General features: G+C 54.3%; 2 protein-coding genes across 4 annotated transcripts; one reads left to right on the top strand and one right to left on the bottom strand.

Moving 5' to 3' along the window:
* The first annotated feature begins 48 nt into the window (after positions 1–48).
* On the top strand, positions 49–18928 carry rept (RuvB-like helicase 2 rept). Of its 3 annotated transcripts, none has more exons than XM_033482558.2 (8): positions 49–191; positions 485–598; positions 683–1117; positions 1191–1623; positions 1682–1950; positions 2036–2141; positions 2208–2243; positions 16726–18928. In XM_033482558.2, the coding sequence occupies exons 1-7, from the start codon at positions 186–188 to the stop codon at positions 2231–2233; spliced, it is 1389 nt and encodes a 462-aa protein (XP_033338449.1). In that variant the 5' UTR covers positions 49–185; the 3' UTR covers positions 2234–2243; positions 16726–18928. The 3 variants fall into 3 exon arrangements, with proteins under 3 accessions (XP_033338449.1, XP_033338448.1, XP_033338447.1); XM_033482557.2 differs by lacking the exon at positions 16726–18928 and adding an exon at positions 2328–2586; XM_033482556.2 differs by lacking the exon at positions 16726–18928 and having other exon boundaries at positions 2208–2304.
* LOC117227378 (uncharacterized) lies at positions 2355–10177 on the bottom strand. Its single transcript, XM_033482559.2, has 3 exons — positions 9930–10177; positions 2856–2987; positions 2355–2789 (listed from the first exon to the last, which is right to left on the bottom strand). Exons 1-3 carry the CDS (start codon positions 10048–10050, stop codon positions 2761–2763), a joined length of 282 nt encoding a protein of 93 aa, XP_033338450.1. The 5' UTR covers positions 10051–10177; the 3' UTR covers positions 2355–2760.
* Positions 18929–25211: the final 6283 nt, after the last annotated feature.

The following is a 25211-nucleotide window of genomic DNA, read 5'->3' on the forward strand; positions in this document are numbered from 1 at the left end:
GCGCGAACATAGAGGACTCTCATCGGAGACCGTTTTGTACCACAAGGTGTACCATCTATCCTTTCACCTTGTCTATGCCGCTACATAACAGGTGATTATGGTGGTCTGAATTGCGTCTATTACAGCGATTCTCTACTAAAAATAATTGATATTGTGAGACATAAACACGCGAAGAACTTGCAGGCATGGCGGTAAATATTGTTTATATAAATTATATCTATCTTTAATGGCTCGAACTGCGTATGTCAATGATATCGAGCACGGCATTGGATAAGCATGCTTTGTCTTCACCGGTTAACCTATACGTTTTAAATATGCATGCTTAGATATCGTAACAATACATTCCAGTTTCGAGTCGGATGATCTATAAAAGCATTGGAATCGAATTTTGGTATAAATGTTGCTCCGATTTCTTTTCTTCTATAACAGAAGTTTTAACGAGTTGCTATGGTAACGTTTGATCAATCGGTTTCACTTATTTCAGGCGGTTGCAGCTGCGAAGGTTCACGAGGTCCGTGAGATCACTAAGATAGAACGGATCGGTGCCCACTCTCACATCAGAGGTTTAGGCTTGGACGATAGCCTAGAACCACGCCATGTAATTATTTCGTTTCTAAATATTTCTTTATGTTCCAAAGCCCAAGGTCATTCGTGTTTACATTACTCTAATTTGATTAAATAGGTGTCTCAGGGTATGGTCGGTCAGTTGATGGCACGCCGGGCAGCCGGCGTTGTCCTGGAAATGATCAAAGATGGAAAAATAGCTGGTCGTGCTATATTGCTAGCCGGCCAGCCAGGCACCGGCAAAACTGCTATTGCCATGGCGATGGCTCAAGCCTTCGGCATGGACACTCCCTTTACTTCTATGGCAGGCTCTGAGATTTATTCCTTGGAAATGAGCAAAACCGAAGCTCTGACGCAAGCTATTAGAAAATCTATCGGGGTCCGGATCAAGGAGGAAACGGAGATCATAGAAGGAGAAGTGGTTGAGATCCAGGTGGACAGACCTGCTACCGGAGTCGGCGCCAAAGTCGGTAAATTAACACTGAAAACGACAGAGATGGAGACAATCTACGACCTGGGGAATAAAATGATCGATAGCTTGATGAAGGAGAAAGTTGGTAGTCCGATGAGCAATCACGCTTGCTTCTACCGTTCGTATTCGAATCTAAATCGTTTCTCGATTCAAGGTGCAAGCTGGCGATGTGATCACGATCGACAAAGCAACGGGGAAGATCAACAGGCTGGGTAGATCGTTCACGAGAGCCCGGGATTACGACGCGACCGGCTCGCAAACCCGATTCGTTCAATGTCCCGAGGGCGAACTACAGAAACGCAAAGAGGTGGTGCACACGGTCTCGTTGCACGAGGTCGATGTGATAAATAGCAGAACGCACGGGTTCTTGGCATTGTTTTCCGGAGACACCGGAGAGATCAAGTCGGAGGTGCGCGATCAAATCAACGGCAAGGTCGTCGAATGGCGGGAGGAGGGAAAAGCGGAAATCGTCCCGGGTGTTCTCTTCATCGACGAAGTCCACATGCTGGACATCGAGTGCTTTTCGTTCCTGAACAGAGCGCTCGAGAACGAAATGGCTCCAGTGGTCATCATGGCCACAAACAGAGGTATATAATTCACTTCCTGTGTTAGGGGATAGCAACGACCTATCTCTGGATTTTCTAGGCATCACAAGGATCAGAGGAACAGACTACAAAAGCCCCCACGGTATTCCCATCGATCTCCTGGACCGCATGATCATCGTCCCAACAAGTCCCTACCAGGAGAAAGAGCTGAAGGAGATCTTGAAGATCAGGTGCGAGGAGGAGGACTGCGAGATGGCCGACGATGCCTTGACGGTGTTGACGAGGATCGCGCTGGAAACGTCGCTCAGATACGCGATTCAATTGATAACCACAGCTTCCATCGTTAGCCGACGAAGGAAGAGCAGCGAGGTAAATAGAAAATTCCGTAATCGAAATTTTCCACGCTGTCGCGGAGAGACGTACGCGGAATTCTAATCGAGAGTTTGCTCGCTAGGTGAACATCGAGGACGTGAAGCGCGTTTACTCGTTGTTCCTCGACGAAAATAGATCTGAACAGTTTCTCAAAGAATACCAAGACGACTTCCTGTTTAACGAAATATGTAAGTAGACTTGCGAACGCGCCAGAAATCTACACGTTCTGATCTTCGATGCATTTGTTGTTCCAGCGGAGGAGGCCATGGAGATAGCTTAACGATAGATAGGTAATAAATTTGATTCCTGATACACAAACGTTCTCAATAAACATTCGAAACTTTTGGTTAATCTACTTTATCTACTTTATCCAGGTTCATGCGAATTTCAGTTACTGCGACTTCGAGAACGATGCTATATATTTCGAATTAAATACAATGAAAACTTAACAGAATCTCGTCCGCATCCCGACGACTACGGCTTGCTAATTTACGATCTACAAACGCTTATCGATTAGTCGTGCTCGCGCGATTAGTCGGCATTGATCGGATAACAGAGAGATATAATATGTAAATCAGTTTTTGGTGTAAAAAGTTGCCGGTAACAAACGCGACTTTCATATCAAAAATTCAACTTACGACTTACGAAATGCTCTCCCTACATTCTCTCTCTCTCTCTCACTCTCACTCTCGTGCATCACACGGCGAAACGTTCATTAATTCACAGCTCGTCGACGACGGATCCTCGGCTCGCTGATGGAAGAGCTATTCGTCCTTTTGATTCGCGCGCGTTTCGTCCTCGACGATCTTACGTTTTCTTCTCCTGGCCCTTTTTATCTGGAAATTAGAAAGTGATTGGGTTCAGAAAAGCGATCGATCGCTCGGCCGGATTCGTTCGCTTACTCGTGATCAGTTTCACGGCACCCTCCGGCTTGAACGAGGATTGGGTCTTCTTGTCCTTCGAGAGTACTCCGAGATTGTACACGACCTTGTAAACGGGAAGAGGTATCACCGTGGACGAAACTGGCACCATCACTGGAACACCGAACATTCGCTCGAATTAAAGGGATCCGCCAACGTTCTTCCGCGAGATTATTATTATTATTCACGGTGAACACGTTCGCCTGAACACACAAGAGATCCGTATTCGTTCCGGCAGCGACGCGTTAAACAAATAAAAGCCCCCGAGAGCGGAGAGGAACGGCGCCGCGGTTTCTCCGGCAGACGATGATCCTCGAAGCCGGCTTACGCTCGGGCAAATTCAAGCATCGTAAAACAATGGACCGTGCACGATGCTCTCCGGCGGACACATGCGCAGAATCACGGTCGTAGTCGCAGTCGGGTCACAGTCTCGCTCCGGTGAACAGGGAGGGTGGATAACGTACGATTCGAAACGAAACGATATCCGCGGTCCATCGAACGTTCACCCGCGCGGCGGAATTAACGGGAAATATTTGCTGATCGCTCTTAATCGAATATCGATTCGTTAAACAGACGGCGTCGACGTCCGCTGGTTGTTTAATTATTGGCTGTCGCGGCCCGTTGCCAGTCGGATGAAAATCGGGTCGCGTACCAGTGGCTCTTCCACCCCTGTTATTTCGAACATCCCGATGTCCCGATGCCACGGTTCGATCGACGAGATTCCACGGATAACGATACGCCGCCGACCGCGACCGCCGCTTTGTAACACGCTGATCCATCGCGAATGCAACAACGATCCCTGAATAAAAGAGGGGGTGGCGGAACGACGTTCGGTCGTTCGTTTCATTCTTTCGAATCGCGTATAGGATCTGTGCAGCGCGTCGGCTCGAGGGTCGATATCGTCGCGCTCGTCAATGAAAGCGTTTCAAAACTTATCAATGTACAGTAATGTCTCCCTTACTGACGCTCAGGTTGTGTACGGAAATGGACAATTTGGGAAGAGGAGATACGATCATCCGAGCCTTGCGGCTCGTTTTTATAACTGTTGACAATTTATAACTATAAAGACGAGCCAAAAGGCTCGAATAGTTGTATCTCCTCTTGCTGAATTGGACATTTCTCAGCACAACCTGAGCGTCAGTAAGGGAGACATTACTGTGTATCTATCCTTGGACAGGAATTCCAAATCTCGCGCGCTTCCGGCCGAAAGCGTTCGATCGCACCGTGCACGTCGACTCGAGAAATATTTCCGTCGAATCGAGTGCAATTATGAAACACGGCGATAAACGCGATCGCGTTTGCTTCGTCGCGACCTTCTCCTAATTGATATTTAATTGGGCTCCGAGTACCAACATCGGCGTCTTTGTCCGACCGGCAGAACTTGTTCGACGTCGTCGTCGTCGGGGAAACGCTCTTTTCCGTGTTTCAAAAGGCATCGCGGACGCGGTTTCCGCGCGACGGGGGAACCGCAACGGAAACAGCACGCGACTCGTCGTTTCACGCGCAGATGCGGTAATCGGAAGCAGCGGATTTCGACGCTTCGATCGGCACGTGGTTGCGTAATGTTGCGTCGCGAAACAAAAGCGACACGGAGATCGGGGGATTAAATACGCGAAGGAATTAAACGCGGCGAGGAATTGTCCGCGGCGCGGCGTTCGGGCAGAAAATCGAAAGGTCGAGGCGCGTGCTTGCACGGCGAGCGTGCACGTTTCCGAGGCGAGCTGACATTCCGTCAACTGGAATGTCACTTCGTACAGCATCGAGAGTTGGTATTTACTCGGATTAATTATCATACCGAGCCGGCAAATCGGGCAACCGAAGCGACGCACCCTGGTATGCACGCTCATGCACCGCTGGCCCAAGAGTTTCCAATCGCTCGCCGATCGCCGTTCGAACCGCAGCTCGCGCGCGGTTTTCTACGAAGATTGGTCGCTCGAATGTTGTTCCAGACAACGACGATTGATCTCGGGTATGTAAATTCAATGGAAACGACAGCGCGATATCCTGGCGCGATCGATACCGGCTAATTGGGAACAAAATAATCGACGATGTCGAAATAATTCTGGAACGTCTCGCTCGCATTCCCGACCGTGCTCTCGTTCATAGCTTCGTTGGATAGGGACTACTTGTCGCTGATTCGAGTAATTCAACCCTTTGCCCTCTCGACTATCTTCTGTTCGGCAACGCGGCGGAATGCGAAGGGTTGATCGATGGAGAAACCCGTTGCTCGGACAGAGAGCCGCTCGAAGCGATCGCCGCGTATCGGCGTCCAATCGCGAGCGGTATTTTGCAAAGCGGAGGAAAGGGTGCTCTAAAGAATTGACGCGAGTGTCAGTCGGGCGTCGTTGCGTTCCCGTGTCGCGGCGAACCGAGCAACACGGACAGCAAATCCTTTCGAATCGCATGCTCGCGTGCACGACCGCACTTTGTGCAACAACGCTTTGCTGCAACCGTTCCCCCGCGCTCCGTGCTCCCCTCTTTGCTGTTCTTTTTTTTTCTATCGGGCCTCCCCATCGCCTAGGAATCGCGAATCACGAATCGCAACGGCAGCCAAGGACGGCTCGGCGGAGGACAGCTTGGAACGTCGTCCTCTCGTATCCTCCGGAGGGGATCGTTGCCGCGTGGGCGTCCACCGACGATTTACGGATTCGTTTTTCCGGATCCCGAGCATCGCGGTCGAACAACAGATTAAAGCGGAACTTATGGGCACGGACAATGTTGCGGAGCCGAGCCGAACGAGTTCGCCAACCTCCGCTCCGGGCCGGCCAAGAGTTACGAACAGATTCCAACGCCAGGAATCGCGCGTGCGGATACCAGTATTGCAACATCGATCGGTTCTAATAATACGGCTAGAGAGAAATTGTCGCGGCGATTTGCCCGAAATCGCGGCCGCGTTCGATGCGGTTAAATTCTCCGATATATCGTCCCCGAGCTTGTAAACCGAAAAAAAGTGGACAATTCCGGAAGGGAAGACGCGATCGTTCGAGCCTCGGGGCTCGTTTTTACGATCGCGTCTGCTCTTCCGTGGAAACCGCACGCTTCCGTTTCCAAGCCGAGGGACAATTTCGGAGCCAATCGGAAGCCAATAAGCCGCTCGCGAGCTTATTTAGTCGGCGATATTTCAAATTATCGCTCGCAGAGTGCACAGCGTCTCGTCTTCGTCGGGACTCGAGCGTCAGGAGCAGCGACGGGCCGATACGAATATCAGCTAATTATGATTAATGGAAATCCCGCTGCACCGCTTGGCGGACGAGATTAATCTACCTTTCGAATTCTTCGCCGGGATTCGAATGCCTCGCGAGCCCGTCTTACCGATAATCGAACTTCTCGATGTTATTAAGAAGCCGATAACTCGGTGCCGCTAATGACCCAGTCGCTCGACGCCACCGGTGACCCGATAACTCGATTTTCTCAACAACCTAATCGTTCTCCGAGGCCTCGCGGCGGCGGACCAAGGCTTTCGCTTCTTCGCATCCCAAGAAGCTACTTTTCCGTCGGTCTATCGTCGCGACGATTCGACCGTTTCGCCGTTGCGATTCCGGCGGGAATCGCATCGGTGTCGCCGATTTCGCGCCGCAGCTCGGAATATTAATAACCGGAAGCTCCGCGAAGATCGATTCGTTGCTGCTAATATTCGTACGAAGATTAGTTGCCGAGCAACCCCGTTTCTACGACGGTGTGTCCAATTTCTGCAGATTGCTCGGCAGAATCGCGACGCGCTTCGTTCGACCGGGATAAGCTTTGCCGAAGTCCAACCACGACTATTTAAACTCTGAAATGAAATTCGTGCACGGAAATTGATAACGGATCCCGCGGAACTTCCTCCCCCCTCCGCCGATGCGTTTTAAAGCAATCTCTGGCTCTGGCCGCTTCGTTCGGGCGAGCCTCGTTAATTCGTTTAACCGGAACTAATCCGACGCGTGGAGCCGCGATCGTCTCGAGCGGAAAACTCGTCGACGCTCGCGGAAAGTTCTGCGAGGACCATTTTCGCAGATTTTCCGATCCCGGGGAGACCGAGGCGGCTCGCGATCGAGGACAGCTAAGTCCGCCGAGTCGAGGCTGCGATATTCGTTCGGAACAGCAGCCTCGCTATAATCGAAGCCCACGCTCTGCGAACTGACGTCATCTTCCCGTTATTCCCACCTGTCAAACGTCGCCTTGAGGAAATTTGGACATCCGGGGATCGCCCTTTATTTGGCGAAGCGTCGCCGCGACGAGATCGCCGCGCGTTGCTCCGACATACGGCGCGAGAAAAAATTGTCGCGGTTCGAAAGACGCGTCGAAACCGCGAATATCGAGGCCGAAAGATCGAAGAACGGTTCGCGATATCTGTCGGAGAAACCGGCCGCGCTTTCATCGATTCTTTTCCCATCGTTTGTTGGCTTCGACATCGGCTGATGCCGCGCCGTGATTTACGCGCCTTGTCCGGCGCGAGCCGCGATTCGTTGGATCTTCTTTCGAAACGCGGTCGTCTTATCTGCGAGGCTAATGGTATTTTCGTGGCGTAATTATTCGTACGGTAATCTATTTATCGGCTTTTCGTTCCTTGTTAGCGACGCCGGTCTGACTAACAGGACAAACAAGAGTGCCTAACTCTCCCGGTGCTCCGCGAGAATTAGTCACCGGCACTTGCTACAACTGTTGTGTCACGAGAGCGCTGAAACTCTGTTTGCCTTCGGCCAAGAAAATCTCGTGCTCTTTATTGGCTTCGTTGTTTGCTCTCAGGAAAATACGTGACCGAAGTCCTTCGAGCGCGTTCCCGTTCGAAAGCCGAGAGCCCCGAGTCCGCAGCGATTCGAACGCGAGCCGGTCTAACGTAATCGTTAATTAATTAACGCCGCGCGATTGTCTCGCAATTACGGGTCAACGATTATTCACGGTTACGCGGATGAACTCGTTATCGAGAGTCGACTAAATTTAACGACCGTCGATAATACGCGATTAAATTATGCAGCCGCTGTTCCGGTCGATCCTCTGCGTGCTCGGATAATTTGACCGACGCGTCGCTGAAATCTGTAACAACGCGGATCGCCGTGGCGAAACGTCTTGGATCCGTCGACGAGCCGTTTCACCGACGTTTTCCCGCGAGGATGAAAAGCCGGCGATCCGCGGTGCCCGTCGCCGCGGCGATCACGGTGAAAGTTTTTCTGCGTGGATCCACGCGCGACCAAGACCTCGATCTCACTTACGGCGAGACCGGAGAAAGAGAAAGAGAAACCGAAACTTTCGATTCTTTCGAAGACGCTGCCGGCCGGCCGGCGCCTGTTATCTCGATCAAAGGTTCACGCGCCAAGTGGCAGAACGCGATTTCGAAAAAACGCGAACGATCGCGAACGATCGCGGACGATGCTGCTCCGAGGATCAACCGAGGCGAACGGACACACCTTTGTGAACAGCGTTGCGTCGACGCTGACCTCCTGATCTAAAAAATGGCCGAAGATCCTCCGCGGATCTTCGCGACCATTTGCTCTCCTCTATTCGTTCCCCGATTACGTCACGGTAGCGCCGATTGCTCGAAAGAGTCGCGCGATCATCTATTAAATAAACATGCGGGATGCTAAATACGGTGGCGTCGACGATATTTATAGGCAATACGTAACAAGAGCAGCAAGACGCGCGCACCGCGGAAGGTGAAAAGGAGCGCGGAAAGACGCGAGCGAATAATATTTTTTACTACGAAGTAAGCGGAGGCGAACGAAGAGAGAGAGGGAGAGAGGGAAGAAGCGGGGAAGAATAGAGAAAACGCCTAGATTAATGCTACAGTGTCTTATAAGCTCCGATTCTGATGCTGGAAGCGGATTCGGAGAATACTCCTGAGAAATTAGCTGCGCGCGACATGCACCGGGTGTCCCGCGAATCACGGTGCTACGAACAACGAAATCTCCGAACGGAAGTAATGAAGCAATATTTCGTTCACAAAGTAATTAGATTCAAAGGAATTCGAGTTCGTTCGCCAGGCATTCGCGATCTTTCGAAGGGAATCGATCGGTACGTCCGTTCCTGGATCGATCGCAGTTTCGATCGCAATTCCGCGTGCATCGGAAAAATCGTCCAACCCGATCGCTCTTGAAAACGGCGAAATATTCGCAACGAATGTTGTCTCGTTTGTCGGTCGCGCGCGTTCGTTACAGGGACACCCTGTATTTTCATTTCGGCGAGAGAGCCTCGAACGAGAGACATTTCGCGTGCCGGCGGAAAAACCAGGGAAAACATTGGAGGAGGCTCGTCCGCGATGCATCCGGCGGGGACCATTGTTTCCCCGAAACGGGCAAATGTAATAAACCGTAAGCGGAATGAAACGCGGACCGTGAATAATTGGCTTCGACGGCCGACGCTGCGGTTTGCGGCCGCGTCGCGGGGAAAACGCAAATGGGCAACGAGGACGTTCAAGATTATGCTAAAAGGCTGCGGCTTCGTAGGGAAAAAAGTTGATGCACGCGTTGACACGATTTCGCGGGAGGCAGGGCACCGGGAACAGGACCTCGCTGCGAAATTAAACAATGTAGACCGCCGGAAAATGGGGGAGAAAAAAAGAGATCTCACGCACGGTTTCAGCGGCGCCAACCACGCGTGGAAATTGCTGCGCGAACGCGAGCGCACGACCGAGTTTTCCCTCGGGACGCGCACTTCAGAGCCCGTGTTCGTTTAATGGACGCGATGCGACGTCGAGAGAAAATAATGAATAGCATTTGTCAGGATTTCCCGCGTGCTGCTAGGACTCTTGCTTTTCACGCGAGATCTGTCGACACCGTGATCGAGTGACACGCCGCGCGCTGGAAGTCCGATTGTAGTGCGAAACGAAAACGAAGCTGCTGTCGTTCGGGATTTTTCGCGGCTTAAATGCATGAAGCGTTGCCAAAGTGTTCTAAGATATTTTTAAATATTTTTTGAGGGCACGACGAAGCTGTGTGGCAAGCTCCTCCGCGAAAAGGAACGCGAGATCGTTGCTTCATCGTTATCGAAAGACGTCGCGCGAGCAGCGCGTTAACGAACGAAGCGAAGCACGCTGTCGGATCCGGCGAGCGGAGAATTGTTCGCGAAAACGCGTAGACTCACCTGGCTCGAACACGTTGTCCTGATTCCGTTTGTAGATGGTGGGCTTCGCGTGCGCGATCGCGACGATCGCGAGAAACAGGAGCAGCAGGATGCTCTTAAAGCGAGACATCGTCGTTTTCATCGGGACACGACCGGTCGGAGATGGATACGTGCTCGCGACGGTGGTTCTCTTGACGATGTTTGGACCGGCACTACGCGCAGCTAAGACCAAAGAGGTGAAAACACTTGCCACGAGTGGGGAAAGCCGTGGATAAACAACGGATTTGCCGCTCTCCGCCGCATTTGCGGCTCTCTCGGACCTTCGAATACCCGCCGCTGATTCGCGAACGATCGAGAACGCGGTTCTCCCAACTGTTTTCCCTCCCGCACCCTCTGGTCCCGCTTCGCCCGCATCAACCCCTTCGCCTCCTAAAAGGCCTTTCTACGAAAACGTTTTAATCTTCTAACACATTTTCTCAAGACGCCTAAGAATTAAAAGTTTCATCGATTAAATAACTTCGATTTCGTGCGAATTTCTCAGCTCGATTTTCGGCATTTAACGCGTCAACGTCGGGTACTCGCTTTCGCGAACGCCTTAGCATCGGTGTTACGGAGTTAGAACGAATCCTCGTCGATTTATGCGACAGATCTTGTTGTCTGTGATAGAGAATTCCGACGCCGGAGGTCTGGATAATTATCGTTCGGCGAATCGGCGCGAACAGCCGAACGTAAATCGAAGTTGGAAAGCGCGGTCGCGGTTGATCCGAGCTCCGAAACGAATTTCCCCGTTGTTTATAGGCCGTCGGGAAGACCACCCCACGCGTTTCACGCGTGCAAACGACGATTTCTTCTCGAGCAGCACCTTGCCCAGTTTTTTCTGGCCGATAAAAGGACTACCGAGAGTAAGGTGAATCATGTGAACGAACACGGAGACACGCCCACGCACACCGACGCGGTTGCGAGGAGAGCGAGAGATGAAGGAGAGCCGCGAGAGAGAGAGAGAGAGACGAAGGAGAGCCGGAGGAGCGACGGACAGGTAGCCTCGCGGAGAGCGAAGGCGTGCTCCGGGAGGAATCGCGAAGGCGCGTCAAGGATTTCTATTAATCATTGCCGGCATTCGTCATTTCGCGATCCGCCTCGCGGATTCTTGGCTAACGACCGCGAAACACGAGCAAAACGCTGCGTCGCGAAATAATACCGGCGAGCGGACCGCTCCGCTCCACGCGGCGTTCCAGCAGCTCCAGCTCGCGGGAAATTCGCTGGAACACCGGCGGTCTAATTGGTGTCCCCCGACAATTTTCCGCGACGAAGGGCCCTAATCGCTGAGTGGCTTTTCACCATAATTTCTATCCTCGGATCGCTGGAAACGCGACGAACGTAGCCCGCGTTTCCAACGGCGTTGGGCAACCGCGCGCGGCATCGAAACGGACGCGCGCGCGCTCCGTCTTCCAGATGTTTCTCGCGCCGGCCGCGTTAATTACTCCCGCAACGTTGATGAAGGATGGCACGGCGAAGGTGGAAATGCCAGGCGACCGCGCCGCGGGGTTCCGCAACAGGCGGAGACTCGTTCCCGCGAGTTCCCGCGAGGAAAACCGCGCGGAAAGAAGGCAACGAGCCGTGAACGGACGGGAAAGCCGGCGATGCAGCGTTGATTACGGGAAGGTTCGGCCGGTTCGGGTGCCGGGGCGGGCCTGTGACAGGAACGGCCGTGCCGGCCGACAGGCTCGACAATGGAAACTAGGTTAAAAAGTGAAAGGATCATGAGATTGGAGGAGGAGCGACGCCGCGGCACCTATTCGGCTCTCTTCTAGCCGGTATTCGCGCGCCGACAGCCGCGGCTCGAGGAACCCGCGGCGATTCCGTCCGCGCCGATATCGACTTGGGATCCGGATCCGTTCCATTCACCATGTCAGAGAGGCTTCTTTAAAAAAAAAATGATCGACGATGAAACGGATCGACCGAGGTTCTACGGCGATTAGAAACCGATAATGCCATTGAATGGTTAGCGGCCGATCGTTTCTACTTTTATGGGCATCGATGCCCGCTCGGCGAATTTTCGAACCGCGTAGCGGCAAGAAAGCGACGTTTTCCTTTCGTTTTCCTTTCGCTTTCCAACGCAACGACGCGCATCGACGTCCGCAGAAGCCGTCGCAGGACTGCCTGTACAAGCTTCGCGACCCGCGGATCGTAACGCGGGTTCCGCTCGCGTCGCCCCTCTCGTTTCTCGCGATCTCGAGCGGTTATTTTGCTTTATTCTCGCGCGACGAACGACTCGATCGAGTCGTTGGCCGAATAGTATCCGGAATGGCGGGGCGAGAGAAGGCCGTTCGATCGATTTGCATAGTCGACGCCGCCGGATCGAGCAGCAAATTCGAGCGGAGCCGCGTCAAGGAGCAAAGCACCGAATCCGACGGCGTTAACCGGCGATAATCCGTCAACGACGGGAAGACGAGCTGTCGGAATTGATACGGGAGAGCTCGAGGAAGATGACGCTGGACGTCGGAAGCTGGCAAACACGCGTCGCCGGTATTTTTTCCGGGCGTCCTCGCTCGCGGCTCGTTCGCATTATTCGCCTCGGGACGCGGCACGGCAGTCCGAGCTACTTTGCGAGTACTTTATTCGAAAGTCAAAGGAGAATAGCACGGAACAATACACGCGCGGAACAATGCCGTCACCGAGCGATGAATATTCCGTATTCTCTCCGCCGCGAACTTCCGCGCAACTTTCGCGCGCGAACCTCCCAATTGGCGGCCGCGTTATTCTTCTTTCGATGCGGGAGTCGCGGGGAGATCCCCGAAATTCCCTTGCCGCGCGGATTTCGCCGAATTTTTCTATCCCGCGACGCTCCGACGCTGCGGAGCGTCCTTTCTACGCGACGCTACGCTCGCACGCTTCGATTTTCCGAGCAGCGTCGACGACGGTAATCCGTTCGTCGCGATCCGTGTCCCGAGGAAAAGCCGTTGCGAAGAAAAGCCGTCGAGGCTGCCGCGACCCGGACGGAACCAGCGACTCGAGCCGTCGCGTCGGATCCACTGGAAATTGCGACGACAATGGCCCGGATAGAGGTCCGAAGCGGAAGCATGCACGACGACACGTCCTGTTCTTGCCACGGATAATCCTGCCGTTTCCTCGTGCCAGCCTCTGCTCTTGTATCGGCCGAAACTCGCGAGTCGGAATTACTCTGTCCAACCCTGCACGCCACCCTAGCCAATGGGGCGAGTCCTGTCAGACAGCCACCGTATCAGCCACCGTGTCAGCGACCGATCGGAACACCCTGCACGATGAGAGCAGCCAAATGGTGATCGATGTCATATTGCACGATGCCATTTTTTCCCAAAGAGTTGGCTAAAGTAAGACTTACGGTTCGACTGCGGTTCTTACAGATTTATAACAAGAATGAGTAGCTGTAATTGCGAAGAGGAGAAAGAGAAAACGAATGGAAGACCTACTGTCATTATTAAAGAAAGAAAGGAAAAGTTCCCGACCCTAGATTCTTGCAACGAATGCAGGCAATTCTTATTTCGCATGAAAATCCGCAGTCTGCTTGCGATATACAGTAATTTCTCCTTAATTATCGTTCAGATTGTGCACAAAAATGGACAATTTGGGAAGAGGAGATACGATCGTTCGAAGCGTGTAGCTCGTTTTTTACCGTTGTCGACACTTCGTAGCTATAAAAGCGAACCGCGAGGCTCGAACAATCGTATCTCCTCTTCCCGAATTGTCCATTTCCGTGGACAATTCGAGCGTCAATTAGAGAGACATTACTGTATTTTTCGCCGCAAGTTTCCCAACGATTCTGTCCGAGCATCTTGGAAAAGTTCCACCCGAATGCTTCAACGGTTCTCTTGAACGCTGAAATAGAGGCAGAAACGAGCTTAATTGTTCCATTCGGGATGGGATTGATCGGCGAGCAGTATCCAGGATGCTCGATTCGCGGCCGTCGGAACAGTCGATATGGTAAACGGATGGCGAGAAGCCGCAGGCAACAAGGGAATCCGTTTCAAAGGGAAACTCGGCCGGTGCTCCCTTTGGTCGCAGGATCTCTGCGCGATCGAGGAAACCGATCTCGTTGCCGTTAGCCGACGCGAACGCCGTGGACTCGGTTAACGGGTTAGTGGAGTAAGAACGGCGGCGGTGTACGATTCCGGGATCGTATAATCCCCCTTTAAGCTTCGCGTCGTGTGCGAGGCGATCGAAACGACGTTTATGGGTCGGGCACCTTTGAAATCCAGCGGTCGCGACGAGAGCACGCCGCATCGATATCTCGTCTCGCGTCGGGATAACGTCGGTTCGATACCGGGGTTCCTCACGGATTTTACACGAATGTGCACTCGGTCGAGCACAATGGACACCCGGCCGGTGACTAAGCCGCGTTTCCGGCGCGAGGGTGAGATCTCCCATCGGCGAGCCGAGCGGAGCCCCTCGGTGCTATCCCACCGACAACCGCGTGATTAATGAACGACTCGCGAGGAAAAATCCTCGGGCCCTAATGCCGCTTCCTTCCGATCCGGAATCACGTCCCCGGCTATCCGGCGAATTTTCAATTCCTCGCTCGAGCTCGTTTACCCTTTCTCTCTCTTTCCTCGACGGCGAGATCGATGCTCTTTCCAGCGCAATTAACGCGTTTGTATTTCCACGCCGACGACGGCGGGGCGTTCCGAAATTCTTACGAAATTTCCGCACCGTTTTCGATTTCACGGCACCCCGCGGTCTTCTCTCTGCCCTTCCACGCGGAAACGCGGAAAATTCAGCGAGTCTACTCTCTCTCCGTGCTCGTCGACGCGCGCGGAATCGGATTAATTAAGAGCAGGCGGCTGTTGAGCGGCTAATCAGGAATTGATAAATGGCGGCGGTGGTTCGTTCGGTAAACAGGTGAGAGACAGCGCGTGTAGTCGAGGGTCTTTCCAGCGGATCATTAAGGAAAACAAGCGAACCCTTAGAAGCGCTAATGCCGAGCGAGGCGAGCGAGCGAGTTTGCGGAGGCGCGGCCCGAGCTCGTAGTCGCTGATAACGCACGTTACGGGTATCTTCCTGCCGGGGCGGCGTTGATAAGACAGCCGAAAGGTTAATACGGGCTTCGTGGAAATTCGGAGGAGGTCCGGGGGAAGCTTCGGCTCGGCGGCGAAGCAATCGCGAGGAAAACGGCCGCGCGTATTTCTCCGCGCGGAAAGCAATCTTCTTCGGGGCCTTGCGTCCAGGTCGGGGCGATCCGCTGCAGAATTTTCCGAATTCCCCGGCGCCGAGACGAAGGAAACGGAGTCCGGGCGGGTCGACGTCGAAGGTTAATTCGAGCAGAAACCGCGACGGCGGCGCGGTCCTCGTAGATTCACCGCACGAGGGTGTAGTTGAAAGTTTCCACGGGCGAAGGATGATTGCGACGATAAAGTTGGCCGCGTCGGAGGCACCGGGTCGCGCTCCTCCGCATCCTGCCCGTAAATAGAAGCCTGAAGCGGGCTGAACACGGGGCTCCTCTCGGTTCGAGCACAAAGGGAGCTCCCGCCGGAACGATTTTCGCGTGTGCATCCACCGGCAACGCGTCGCATCATTTGTACGCTGATGTACTTAATGAATCACTCGTGTTCCGACCGCACCGATCGATTCCTCGTTCCGCTCTCCTTCGTTCCTCGCCGGAGATTCGAGCGGGGGAAACGGAGCCTCCGGCGAGCAAAACGAGACGCGTTCCCGTTGGATATCTCCGTCTCTGGATCACTCGCCCGCACGTCGGCAGGAAAAGATCCGTCGGGAAGCGAGCGACGTTGTTGAATCGAATTGGTCGGACCTGGCTTGGCGGTGCGAGAATTATCTCCGAATTTTTCCTCGGGAATACCGCTGCACCTTGTCGCAACGCGACGTCCTCTTGTTTCAAAAATATTTCCGCTATCCAACGTACGTCCCTCGAGCCCGCAATCGAAGCGAATTCTCGATTCACAGGGTATCGACGAATACACGCGGTCTGTTCGGAGAGCATTCGTCTCGCAGAAGAGCGTCGACATCGCGTCGAGCGGAATTCGAACGCGAGTCCCTTCCGGGAGATTGCTTCGCCCCGAGGCGCGCGGCTCCGCGATCGAACTTTCGGCCGATCGTGGGTGCAATCGTCGCGAGCGAGCGTTGAAAAGTGTTGCGCGGAAGCGATCGTTTCCCTCCGTATGGTGTTCGTTTAAAAAACACCGTCCGGGAAGCGTCGCGCCGAGTAAAAGCGTCGGGGATCGCGTTAAGGGTCGGGGAAGGGCAATTTGATTCGCGGCCAAGAACGACGCGGAACGAAGCTGAACGAGACGGTGTCCGATTTTCCAGAGGTCTCTCGAACTTTTTTCATTTGACCGGCTCGCGGCGAATACCGCGTATCGCGTAAGAGCAGTTGCGGCTGTATTTTATGACTCACGGACCGTCCAAGTTCATGCGAAACTTTCTAAGTGGGGATGGTAATACGTAAAAGGGAGGCGTGAAGTGTTAACACAGGCCAGAACAGCAGCAGACACTTGACGCACCCCTCATCCTATTCTCCGGCAGCCTTCTTTCGCCTCCTTTTTCTCTCCCGCGTTCCCTCTCCTTCCCTCCAGCCCTCCGTCTTCGTCCTCCTCCCGGTTCTCGCCGCCTCCCTGACTTCCCGTTTCGCCCCGAGCAGCCCTCCGCCGCCCCTGGCACTCGCCCCTCCGCCCTCCGCGCCTCCGTTTTCGCCTAGCTGCCGCTTTGACGCTCCTTTTTCATCGGCTTTTTGCTTGTCCATCTATTTCTCCCCGGGCCTCGCTCCCCCCCCCCCCCGCGTTCCTCAAACTGCCGTTACTTTACATTTTCCCTAATATTTCTTTTTCAGGAGCAAACGACGTTTTTGTCAAAGGTTACGCCCGCCCTGCCGCGCCGTCCACGCTTCCCTCGACCTTTCTCTCCTCGCGGAATTTTATCCGCGCGCGAAAGAGGGAGAGAGGATCCGCCACGATGATTTTGCAGCTCTCGGGGGCGGAAAAGGATGCGGCCAAGATTCGTCGATCTTTCGTTCTATAATACTTTGAACGCGCGAGTAATGGAGCCACGCGTTCGTCGGGCAAGGGTTAAATCGGGGACGAGGGTGCAACCGCGAGGCACGGCGACGCGAGAACGCCGGGGCTAAATTGTAATCTTGGCAACGGAAATTCGAATTTCGAGAAAACCGTCCCGAAAGTAATTCCGCGGGGCTTCGTCCCCGTTCCAAGCCGGCTTTTTCTCTTGGCAAGACGCGCGGCCGGCCAGGAGCGCGTAAAACGGTCGGGACAAGGGGGAGAGAAAGACGAAGGGTGGTTTTCCAGACCGGGGCGAGACGGAGGAACGAGGAGAGGAAGAGGAAGAGAGAGGCTGGAAGGGCGGATGCGAGATACCGGAATGTAGAACGTACTAAATTACTTTCATCTCGAGTGCTCGTGTTTTTCTTCCGTGCGTTCGCGGCTTGTTACGCCCGCACGCCTCTAATTATCGGGTTATTACAAAACGAGCGCGAGTTCCGAGCGACTGGGAATTCCGCCGCGCCGACGAAAACGATCGGCGCGTACGCGAGGCCGGGTTTTCGCCGATGCGAAGCCGATCGTGGCCCGCGAGAAAGAACTAATTGTTGCAGGGCGGGGCTCCGGCCCCCCTTTCGTTCGAATGAAAATAAAACGTTGAAACTCGGCGCCGCGCCGCGCCGGGAAAAAACCTTATCTTGCTCCTTACTTTTGAACTTAACGAGCCCACGGAGGGATTAAACGTCGGCGAGTTTCTCGCGCTAATCCGCCGCGCCACGCCTCGCCCCGGCTCTGCTCGTCCTTTGACTCGCCTGCCGTGAAACAAATTGCGATCAAATTTATCTGGAAAAATTACGCGCCGGCCGGCGGGGGAACGTTCAAAGAAACGTGTTTGCCGCTGGCTTGTCGCTGGGCGAAACACGCCCTGCAACGCGGAGTCTTCTTTTATGTTCGAAATCCCGGTAGTTCGATTGTGCTTTCAACTCTCGCGATTGCGGCACAACGGCCAGCTTTTACTGGGCAGCTCCGATTTGAAATAGCGGGAAGATCAAAGAGAATTAAAAAATGTCGACGCCCCTTGCGGATCTTTGATAACCCGCGTCGGCCGAACGAACGTCGGCTCGTCGTCGAGCGGAATCACCGCGATCGACGCTCGCATTTCGTTAAGAATTCGCCGAAACGTTTTCGGGTTGTTCGAGGATTTCTGGCCGAGATTCAATTAGCGTTCAATTAGCATAGATTCGAGCGTCCAAGCGCGTCGATCGTCCGCGATATTCCGCGATATTCGGCGACGCTCTCCGATCATTGTTCCGAACGGAATCACGCCGTCCGTAATTTATCTGTAAACTCGCCGCTGCTGGCGTCGAACTTGCTACTTAAAGGAGCCCGCGTTGTTGTTGCAGCGTGTCCCGTGGGAGTTGCCCGGCAGACCCTCGTGATTTACGGAGCTCCCGGGGTCCATGTACGGAATACACATTTAATAGAGATCGCATTTACAGCTGCATAAATCAGAGCGAGCCCGGCCTCCGTCTCGCCGCGTTTCGCGTTCGAACAGTTAACACCTGGGATACAATTCCGTTCGGGACTTCGCTTCACCGGTTGAGCTGATTAGCGAGCCTTTGAACACCTCCGGTAAGAACGCGAGCGCGAACGTACGAACGCGATTGTGCGATCGAGAGGATGACGAATGATTCCTAGATACAGTAATGTCTCCCTAATTGTGCGCTAAAATAGGCAATTTGGGAAGAAGAGACGCGATTATTCGAGCCTTGTGGCTCGTTTTCTATAATTACCGATCGTTAATAACTATAAAAACGAGCCGCAAGGCTCGAATAATCGTATCTCCTCTTCCCAAATTATCATACATAATTATCTAATTGTCCTATTCTAGTGGACAATCTGAGCGTCGGTAAGGGAGACATTACTGTATACTTGAATCACTCCGTGGATGCGACTACGAAACGGAGGACACTGTTGCGTGTTATTGCTGAATAAATAGTGGATTGCTGTCGTTAAATAAATTTTAGATCGATTACCCTGGAAGGCCTGAAATTTCCCACAGTCCTGCATTAATTTCGATCTCTCCGATTCGAAAACGTTGACGCGAGCAGAGAGCTTCGAGAATCGAATCGGCTGGAACGGCGTCTCGTGGAGCGGGCGACGAGTCGCGTCGGAGAAACGGGAGAGGAGAGGATGCGAGCGTAGGGCGAAGAGAGAAAAAGAGAGAGAGGAAGGGTGGACGAAGAAAGGAGCGGAGGTTCGCGCGCGATAGCCCTAACACGAGCGAGAGACCGGAGACCTCGGGGATATCCTAATATTTTAACCACTGGCGAGGAATGAAAGGACCCGGGTGAGCATGAAAAGGGAAAAAGGGGTGCGCGAATCATCCCTGCGTACCCTTAAACCCTACTAGATGGGGAGGAACCTGCAAGGTGGATGGAACTGTATACCCGTTGCGGTACCCCGAGGGAAGTACTTGCAATTAACGCGGTAAGACTCGGCTCTTGCAAGGGGTAGTGCACCCTCCTTACGCCACCCTACGTTTCTCTTCGTCCGACTCTCCGCGCGGCTCTCTCTTCCTCTCTCTCTCTTTCTCTCTCTTGCTCTCTCAGACCCCCGATCCTCCGTCATCGTTTCCGAGCAGCTCTCTCGGTCCGTCTCTCGTTAGCGGCGCGGTCTCTCTGTCGGATCGTCCCCTCGCGAGCCCTCGGAGCGCTCGTAGGGGACGCCAGAATGGCTGTGTTCGGTTATTTGTCAGGGATACGCGTAATCGCGCGCGCACGCGTGCTGCCACTCTCCCGGCAAATCTGGAAATTCGCATACCAGGGCCGGCATACGACGAGCGCCCTGTCCTCCCCGATCGAAACCCTTCGGCCCTCCGAGCTGCGGAAGCGAGAGCAAGCGGCCCCGACACCGTAATCCGCGAATCTGTCCACCGGAATCTCTCGACTGCCCGCGGCGAAATCCCCGCGCGAACGTCTCCGCCGCGCAGCCAACCGATTCTCACGCGAATTTCTGCGATCCCGAATCCTACGCAAACAATAGACGCCCTCGGAGCGAGGAATCCCTCGACGAGCCGAGGCTCTGCGTCAAGTCTGCGCCGAGTCGCTCCGAGTCGCTTCGACGAAAAGATAGATAAAAGGAGCAGCGATCGCGATTTTTCTTCGCGATCGGCTTGTTCCAACGGTATTACTCGTCGCGTTACGGTTCGTCGAGTCGGGGCAATTGCGCGCGTGTACGCAGCAGTGGGTCGAGGCGGAAGCGGAAACAAGCCAGATGCTCGGCCCGATACGATGGAATTGATTCGGCGTGGCGCAGCGCACAACCTGCCGCGCGCCGCGACGGTTTCACCTTTATCGATGACCAACCCCCCTCGTCGTCGCACAGCTCGTCTATTTCGTCTCAGAACTTGTGGCCGAACTTGTTTCGTTCCTTTTCGCGTGCGAGAGAAAACTGCTTGGAAACGAAACGCTCGCGTTACATGCTACTTTTTTCACGAACGAACCAGCGAGACGGAAGCATCAAACTATAAAACGTCTTCGATTGCATATTTATCGAGAAATTTGTTCCAGCGAGGAAGTGTCCCCCATAATTTCGACGATTTTAAAACGAGAAATCCGAAGGTTCAGCGTTGATTACCGAAACGTTGCGCGTTCGCAGGTCGACGATACTTTTTTCACGAATGAACCAGCGAGACGGAAGTCTTAAGCTATAGAAAGCCTTCGATTGCATATTTATCGAGAAATTTGATTCAGCGAGGAAGTGTCCCCCATAATTTCGACGATTTTAAAACGAGAAATCCGAAGGTTCAGCGTTGATTACCGAAAGGTTTCGCGTTCGCAGGTCGACGACACCGACGTCGGCATCGTGCAACAATACGGGCAACATTTCGGCGTGGAAGCGTTTATCGCGAACGCGAGCAACAGCCGTTGCATAATCGTGGTCGAAAATGAAATTGTTAGTTTCTAGCCGGGTTTCCCGTAGGCGGGATCCTGCGGCGAGATCGCTGCGTTATTACGGGCACGAGCACCGGCGATACCAATCGATATTAGCACGTTTTACGAGTGGAGCAGTCCATTGGGTAACGGAACTAGCACGCTCGATCTGACCGAGATCTGGCAATCGTCGCGTTTTCGTTCGCCGCCCGCGGAATCCGGTTACGGTAAAACGCGCGCGGAAATAAAGACCTCGATCCTGGCCGATGTTTCTCGCCGGTCGAAACAACACGTTTCCCATTCATCGGGGTTCCCGAGTAAATCACGGCTGTCGCGTTCTCCTCCCTTTCATTAATCCGAGAAACGCGAAGAGACGCCGTCGCGGACCGTCGACGTCAGCGTCTTCGGACGTTTACGAATGGAAGCCGTTTGGAATATCAGAGGAGGGGGAGAGGGGGGAATCCGTCGGCGAGATAAACGGCAAGCACGGTGCTCGGATCTTTCCGGCACGCGGCACATCCGATCGGCCTATTCTTCCTCGCTCTCCTCTCTCTCTCTTTCTCTCTCTCTCTCGCAACCATTATTCCGGCGAAACTAACTCCCGAAGTGTCTCTTACATCCGTTAACATCGCCTCGACGGACTCGGACGTCCAGCGAAACTGGTACGTTCCGATAACGCCGCGCCGCGGCACTGTCTTTACCGCTGGAACCACCCCCCATCGACCACCCTCCGAGAAAGAAACGAGCGAGCTATCTATCGGGCACTGTGCTACGTCCGAAACAAGTCGCAGAGGCGGAGCATTCGTCGGCATAAACTTTTACGAGCGTGAATTTCTTCCGTGTTCCTCTTTAGAGCGCAACAACGGCGAGCGCCCGCTTAAAATGCCGTTTTGCCCGCGCGAAATTCGACGTTCTCGTTCTCCAGCGAAAACGATCGCTGTCGTAGACTCTGCGCTCCGATGTGTGCCAAGCGTCGGAGCTCGTTCATAATCGACGCTGTCTGAAACGATATCGAGCGAACGGACGCTTAACGCTAAATCTAACGCGCCGAGATGGTCGGTTCTATATTTTCTCCTCGTAGGAAACGATCGAACGAATCTCTTCGTCTTTCCTTGTAATAAAAATAGCAAGATGTCGAAACGAATTCGGTCCGGTTATTTTTACGTGCGTCGGACATGCTCAACGCTCGGTAAGTTCAGCGTCGAGCTCGAGCAATCGCGTCTCCTCTCCCGAAATTGTCCACTTTGATGCACGATCTGGGCGCCAATTAGAGAGAATTTGCCGTACTTTGATCGCCGGGACGAAAGCACCGTGCAGAGCTTTATCTCGAGCGTGGCCACGAGACCAATTATTAATTCGCTGCATAATCGACAGGCAAAATCCGCGGATCGATGGAGAACCGCAGCACCGCCGCGCGCTCTCCGCTCGTTCCTGACCGTTCCTGGTTCGTGTCCGTTAATTCCACGCGAAAGGACGTGGAACCGGGTGTCCCCGAATATCGACGAATTCCTTGCAATTAGCCGGTCGCCGTGGATATTCGGCGACGGTTCTATATCGCGGCTCGAGCCGGTGTTCCGTGAAACGCGACGTCGATCCGTCCAACTCCGCTCCCTTTTCATCCTCGAAGCGACGGGAGAGCCCTGTCGATGAAATTTGACAGCTCGCTTGGCAGTTGATTTTCGCGAACGTAGCCCGCCCCCGTAGGGTGCTCCTCCTCTCGAATCACGGGGTCGCGCGATCGTTCGACGATCGATGTCTCGAGACCCGATCGGATCGTCCCGTCCTCTTTCTCCAATTTAAGGCCCGCCCTTTTCAGGAAACACGCTTCGGTCTGTCCGCGTATCTTCGGTCGTGGATGAATTCGGCTGCTGTCGCGCGCACCGATTGCTCCGAAAACCGTGTTTTCTGTCCACAAGACTTTCAGTTCGTCGCCGATCTCGCGTCCTCGAGACCGAACGACCGACGACAGGGAAACCGTAGCAAGATTTCTCGACAGCCGAAGCCGGGGATCGTGTTTCGAAACGACGCTATTAGCAGCTCGCGGATCGCGCGGGTTATTAAACTCGCGCAGACTGCGAGCTGCCCGTTCCGCGAAGGGCGAACAATGCGGATCTCGGGACTTGGCATTCCGTGGTACGTTTCAGACTCCGTTCGGTTTCCGGTCTCCGGTCTGCAGTCTCCGGTTCCGGAGGAGAACGCGCCGCGTATTGCACGGTCGCGGGGCTGCGACGACGAGCGGAGAAGCGCGAAACGGTCGAACGGCGAGCGAATAGCGACACGGTGAAAATAATAGGCACAGGCGAAGTGCCAACCTCGAACTTTGTTTACTCGTTGCAGCGCGCAAGTTGCGCCGTGCTCGACAGAGGCGAGTGCAGGCGTCTCTCCCTTCTGGTGCAACACGTTGCGTTCGTTTCCCTCGCGCTCCGGTGCGCGCGCGTGCTCGCTTACGCGGAGAAAATCGGCCGGGAACCGGGAACCCTGCCCCGACTTTCTGGAAAACAAGCAGCGGCGAGCTGACCTCGCGCTGCTGCGCTCTTTTCGAGACAATGTTCCACGGGTTGCGACACAATTAGAGGGTCAGATTCACCGGAACGCTCCGCTATACCGCGCCTCGCCCACTTGTTAGCTCGATCGATAGCCGGCCAAGTCGCGTTCCTTTCGCCGCATCCGCGGCTACGGATGCAATAAAGCGGGATCGTTGTTAAGATTATCTCGTCGACGGAGCACGGAATCGATCCGGTCTCTCGACTTTGCCGCCTGGAACTTCGGTCCGGAAAGTTCAGCTCGCCGGCCGGAGGGTTTGGCGAGGGTCCTTCAAAGGATCGTGAATAGCGAAGAGCGAAAGCTCTGACGCTAACTGGAAAGCCAGCAGCGGCGCGGCGCGGCGCGGAGCGACGAGGATCGACGCGATAATGCGAGATACCCGTCCGCGTTGCACGTTGCGCGGTCTAGGTAGTAGGGTGCACGATATACAGGGCGGCCTACCACGCAGCCAGACACGAATGAATGCCGCGCCGGACAGTGATTTCAATGAGCGAATCTCCCGGAATAATGTAAACACCGGAGCCGAGCCGCGCGGCGCGAGCCGAACACCATTGCACCCAGGAGCAATGGATGCACCTGATCCGGCGTGTAGGGGTTGCGTGCCACGGTCTGTGCAGGGTGCATCGACCTTTAAACCCTGGAGATTTAACGACCGGCGAGCGTTTGCTCACTCGATCGCGGCTTCTCGGCCGAGATTCCCGCGCCGCCGTCGACGTCGACGTCGACGTCGCCGACGGCCTACGCTCCTTTCCATCGCCATTTCGCTATTTTTAAACGCGTCGCCGTCGCGCGAGGTTCAAAGACTGCCCTCCGCAAACTCGCAGGGTTTCGACGGGAATCGAGACGTCCGAGGTTCCTCTACCCCCTGTTACCGCGACTCCACTCCCGTGGAATTTCGGCGGGGAAGTCCCGGGGAGCAGGGGTGGAAAAAATAAAGCTGTCCTCCTTTGATCGATCGGCCGGAGACCGCGACGATATTTCGAGTCTGCGAGGGTGAACGAACTCCTCCTGGCTTCTTGGCTGGCTTGGCTGGCAATGACAAGCGTTTCGGATAGCGCGGGAGAGATCGAGTGGTCGTTCGGGGTTTAAGTTTGAGCTTTGGATTTTAGCGGTTCCGAGGGGCGGATGGGGTTCGCGAGAACCGTCGCGGCGCGTCGGTGGCGGCCGATTCCGAAAAACTTTGCTCGTTGGATTTTTTTTCCTCGGGAGCGGTACACATAATGTTAGTCGGTCGGCGACTTTTTCCGAATTTACGGCGATCCCTTGCTGCGGAAGACAGGGGAGAGAAAGGGAGAAAGAGAGAGAGAGAGAACACGAAGAGCCAATTAATTGGCCGAGGGAAAGTCCCGAGTCCCGCGCCACCCGCGCGTAAATCGGGACACCGACGAATCGCTAAAATACCACCGGATAAGAAAAGGCCGTCGCTAATGCAGTCGATAAAGAACGCCTCCGCAGTCTTCCTCCCCCGAGAGGAGCTCGCGGGAGATCGGAGACGGAACCGATCGGCGATTCGCGTACAATTAACCGGGGCTCGGCGAATCCGCCGATTCCCCGGGCCGGCTCGTGGACGACGATTAATCGCCCTCGCAGGAAAGAATGTTAATGGAGTTCCGGCGCGGCCGATAAACAACCTTTGTCGCCCTCCCGCGATATTTCGTCCGCGGCACGGCGCGGCGGGGTTAATTGACTTTCCCGTTGGATTCGCGGAGAATTCGGAAAGCGTTCTCCCCGGAAAGTCGAGGTCTCTCTTTCTCTCTTTCTCTCTCTTTCCGCTCGGTGATCCGCGAGATCTCCGCGAGATTCCCGCGATGCCAGAGTTACGATGGAACGGCGTCGTAAAATTCTGT

The sequence above is a fragment of the Megalopta genalis genome, chromosome 5 (assembly GCF_051020955.1).
Source record: "Megalopta genalis isolate 19385.01 chromosome 5, iyMegGena1_principal, whole genome shotgun sequence".
NCBI classification, from domain to species: Eukaryota; Metazoa; Arthropoda; class Insecta; order Hymenoptera; family Halictidae; genus Megalopta; species Megalopta genalis.

Coding starts and splice junctions, on each gene's coding strand:
- rept (XM_033482558.2), top strand. Junction 1,624..1,681: donor CATCATGGCCACAAACAGAG/GTATATAATTCA, acceptor TGGATTTTCTAG/GCATCACAAGGATCAGAGGA. Junction 2,142..2,207: donor CTTCCTGTTTAACGAAATAT/GTAAGTAGACTT, acceptor TTGTTGTTCCAG/CGGAGGAGGCCATGGAGATA.
- LOC117227378 (XM_033482559.2), bottom strand. CDS start 10,050: ATGAAAACGACGATGTCTCGCTTTAAGAGCATCCTGCTGCTCCTGTTT. Junction 2,988..9,929: donor GGACAACGTGTTCGAGCCAG/GTGAGTCTACGC, acceptor TCGGTGTTCCAG/TGATGGTGCCAGTTTCGTCC. Junction 2,790..2,855: donor TGCCGTGAAACTGATCACGA/GTAAGCGAACGA, acceptor TCTAATTTCCAG/ATAAAAAGGGCCAGGAGAAG.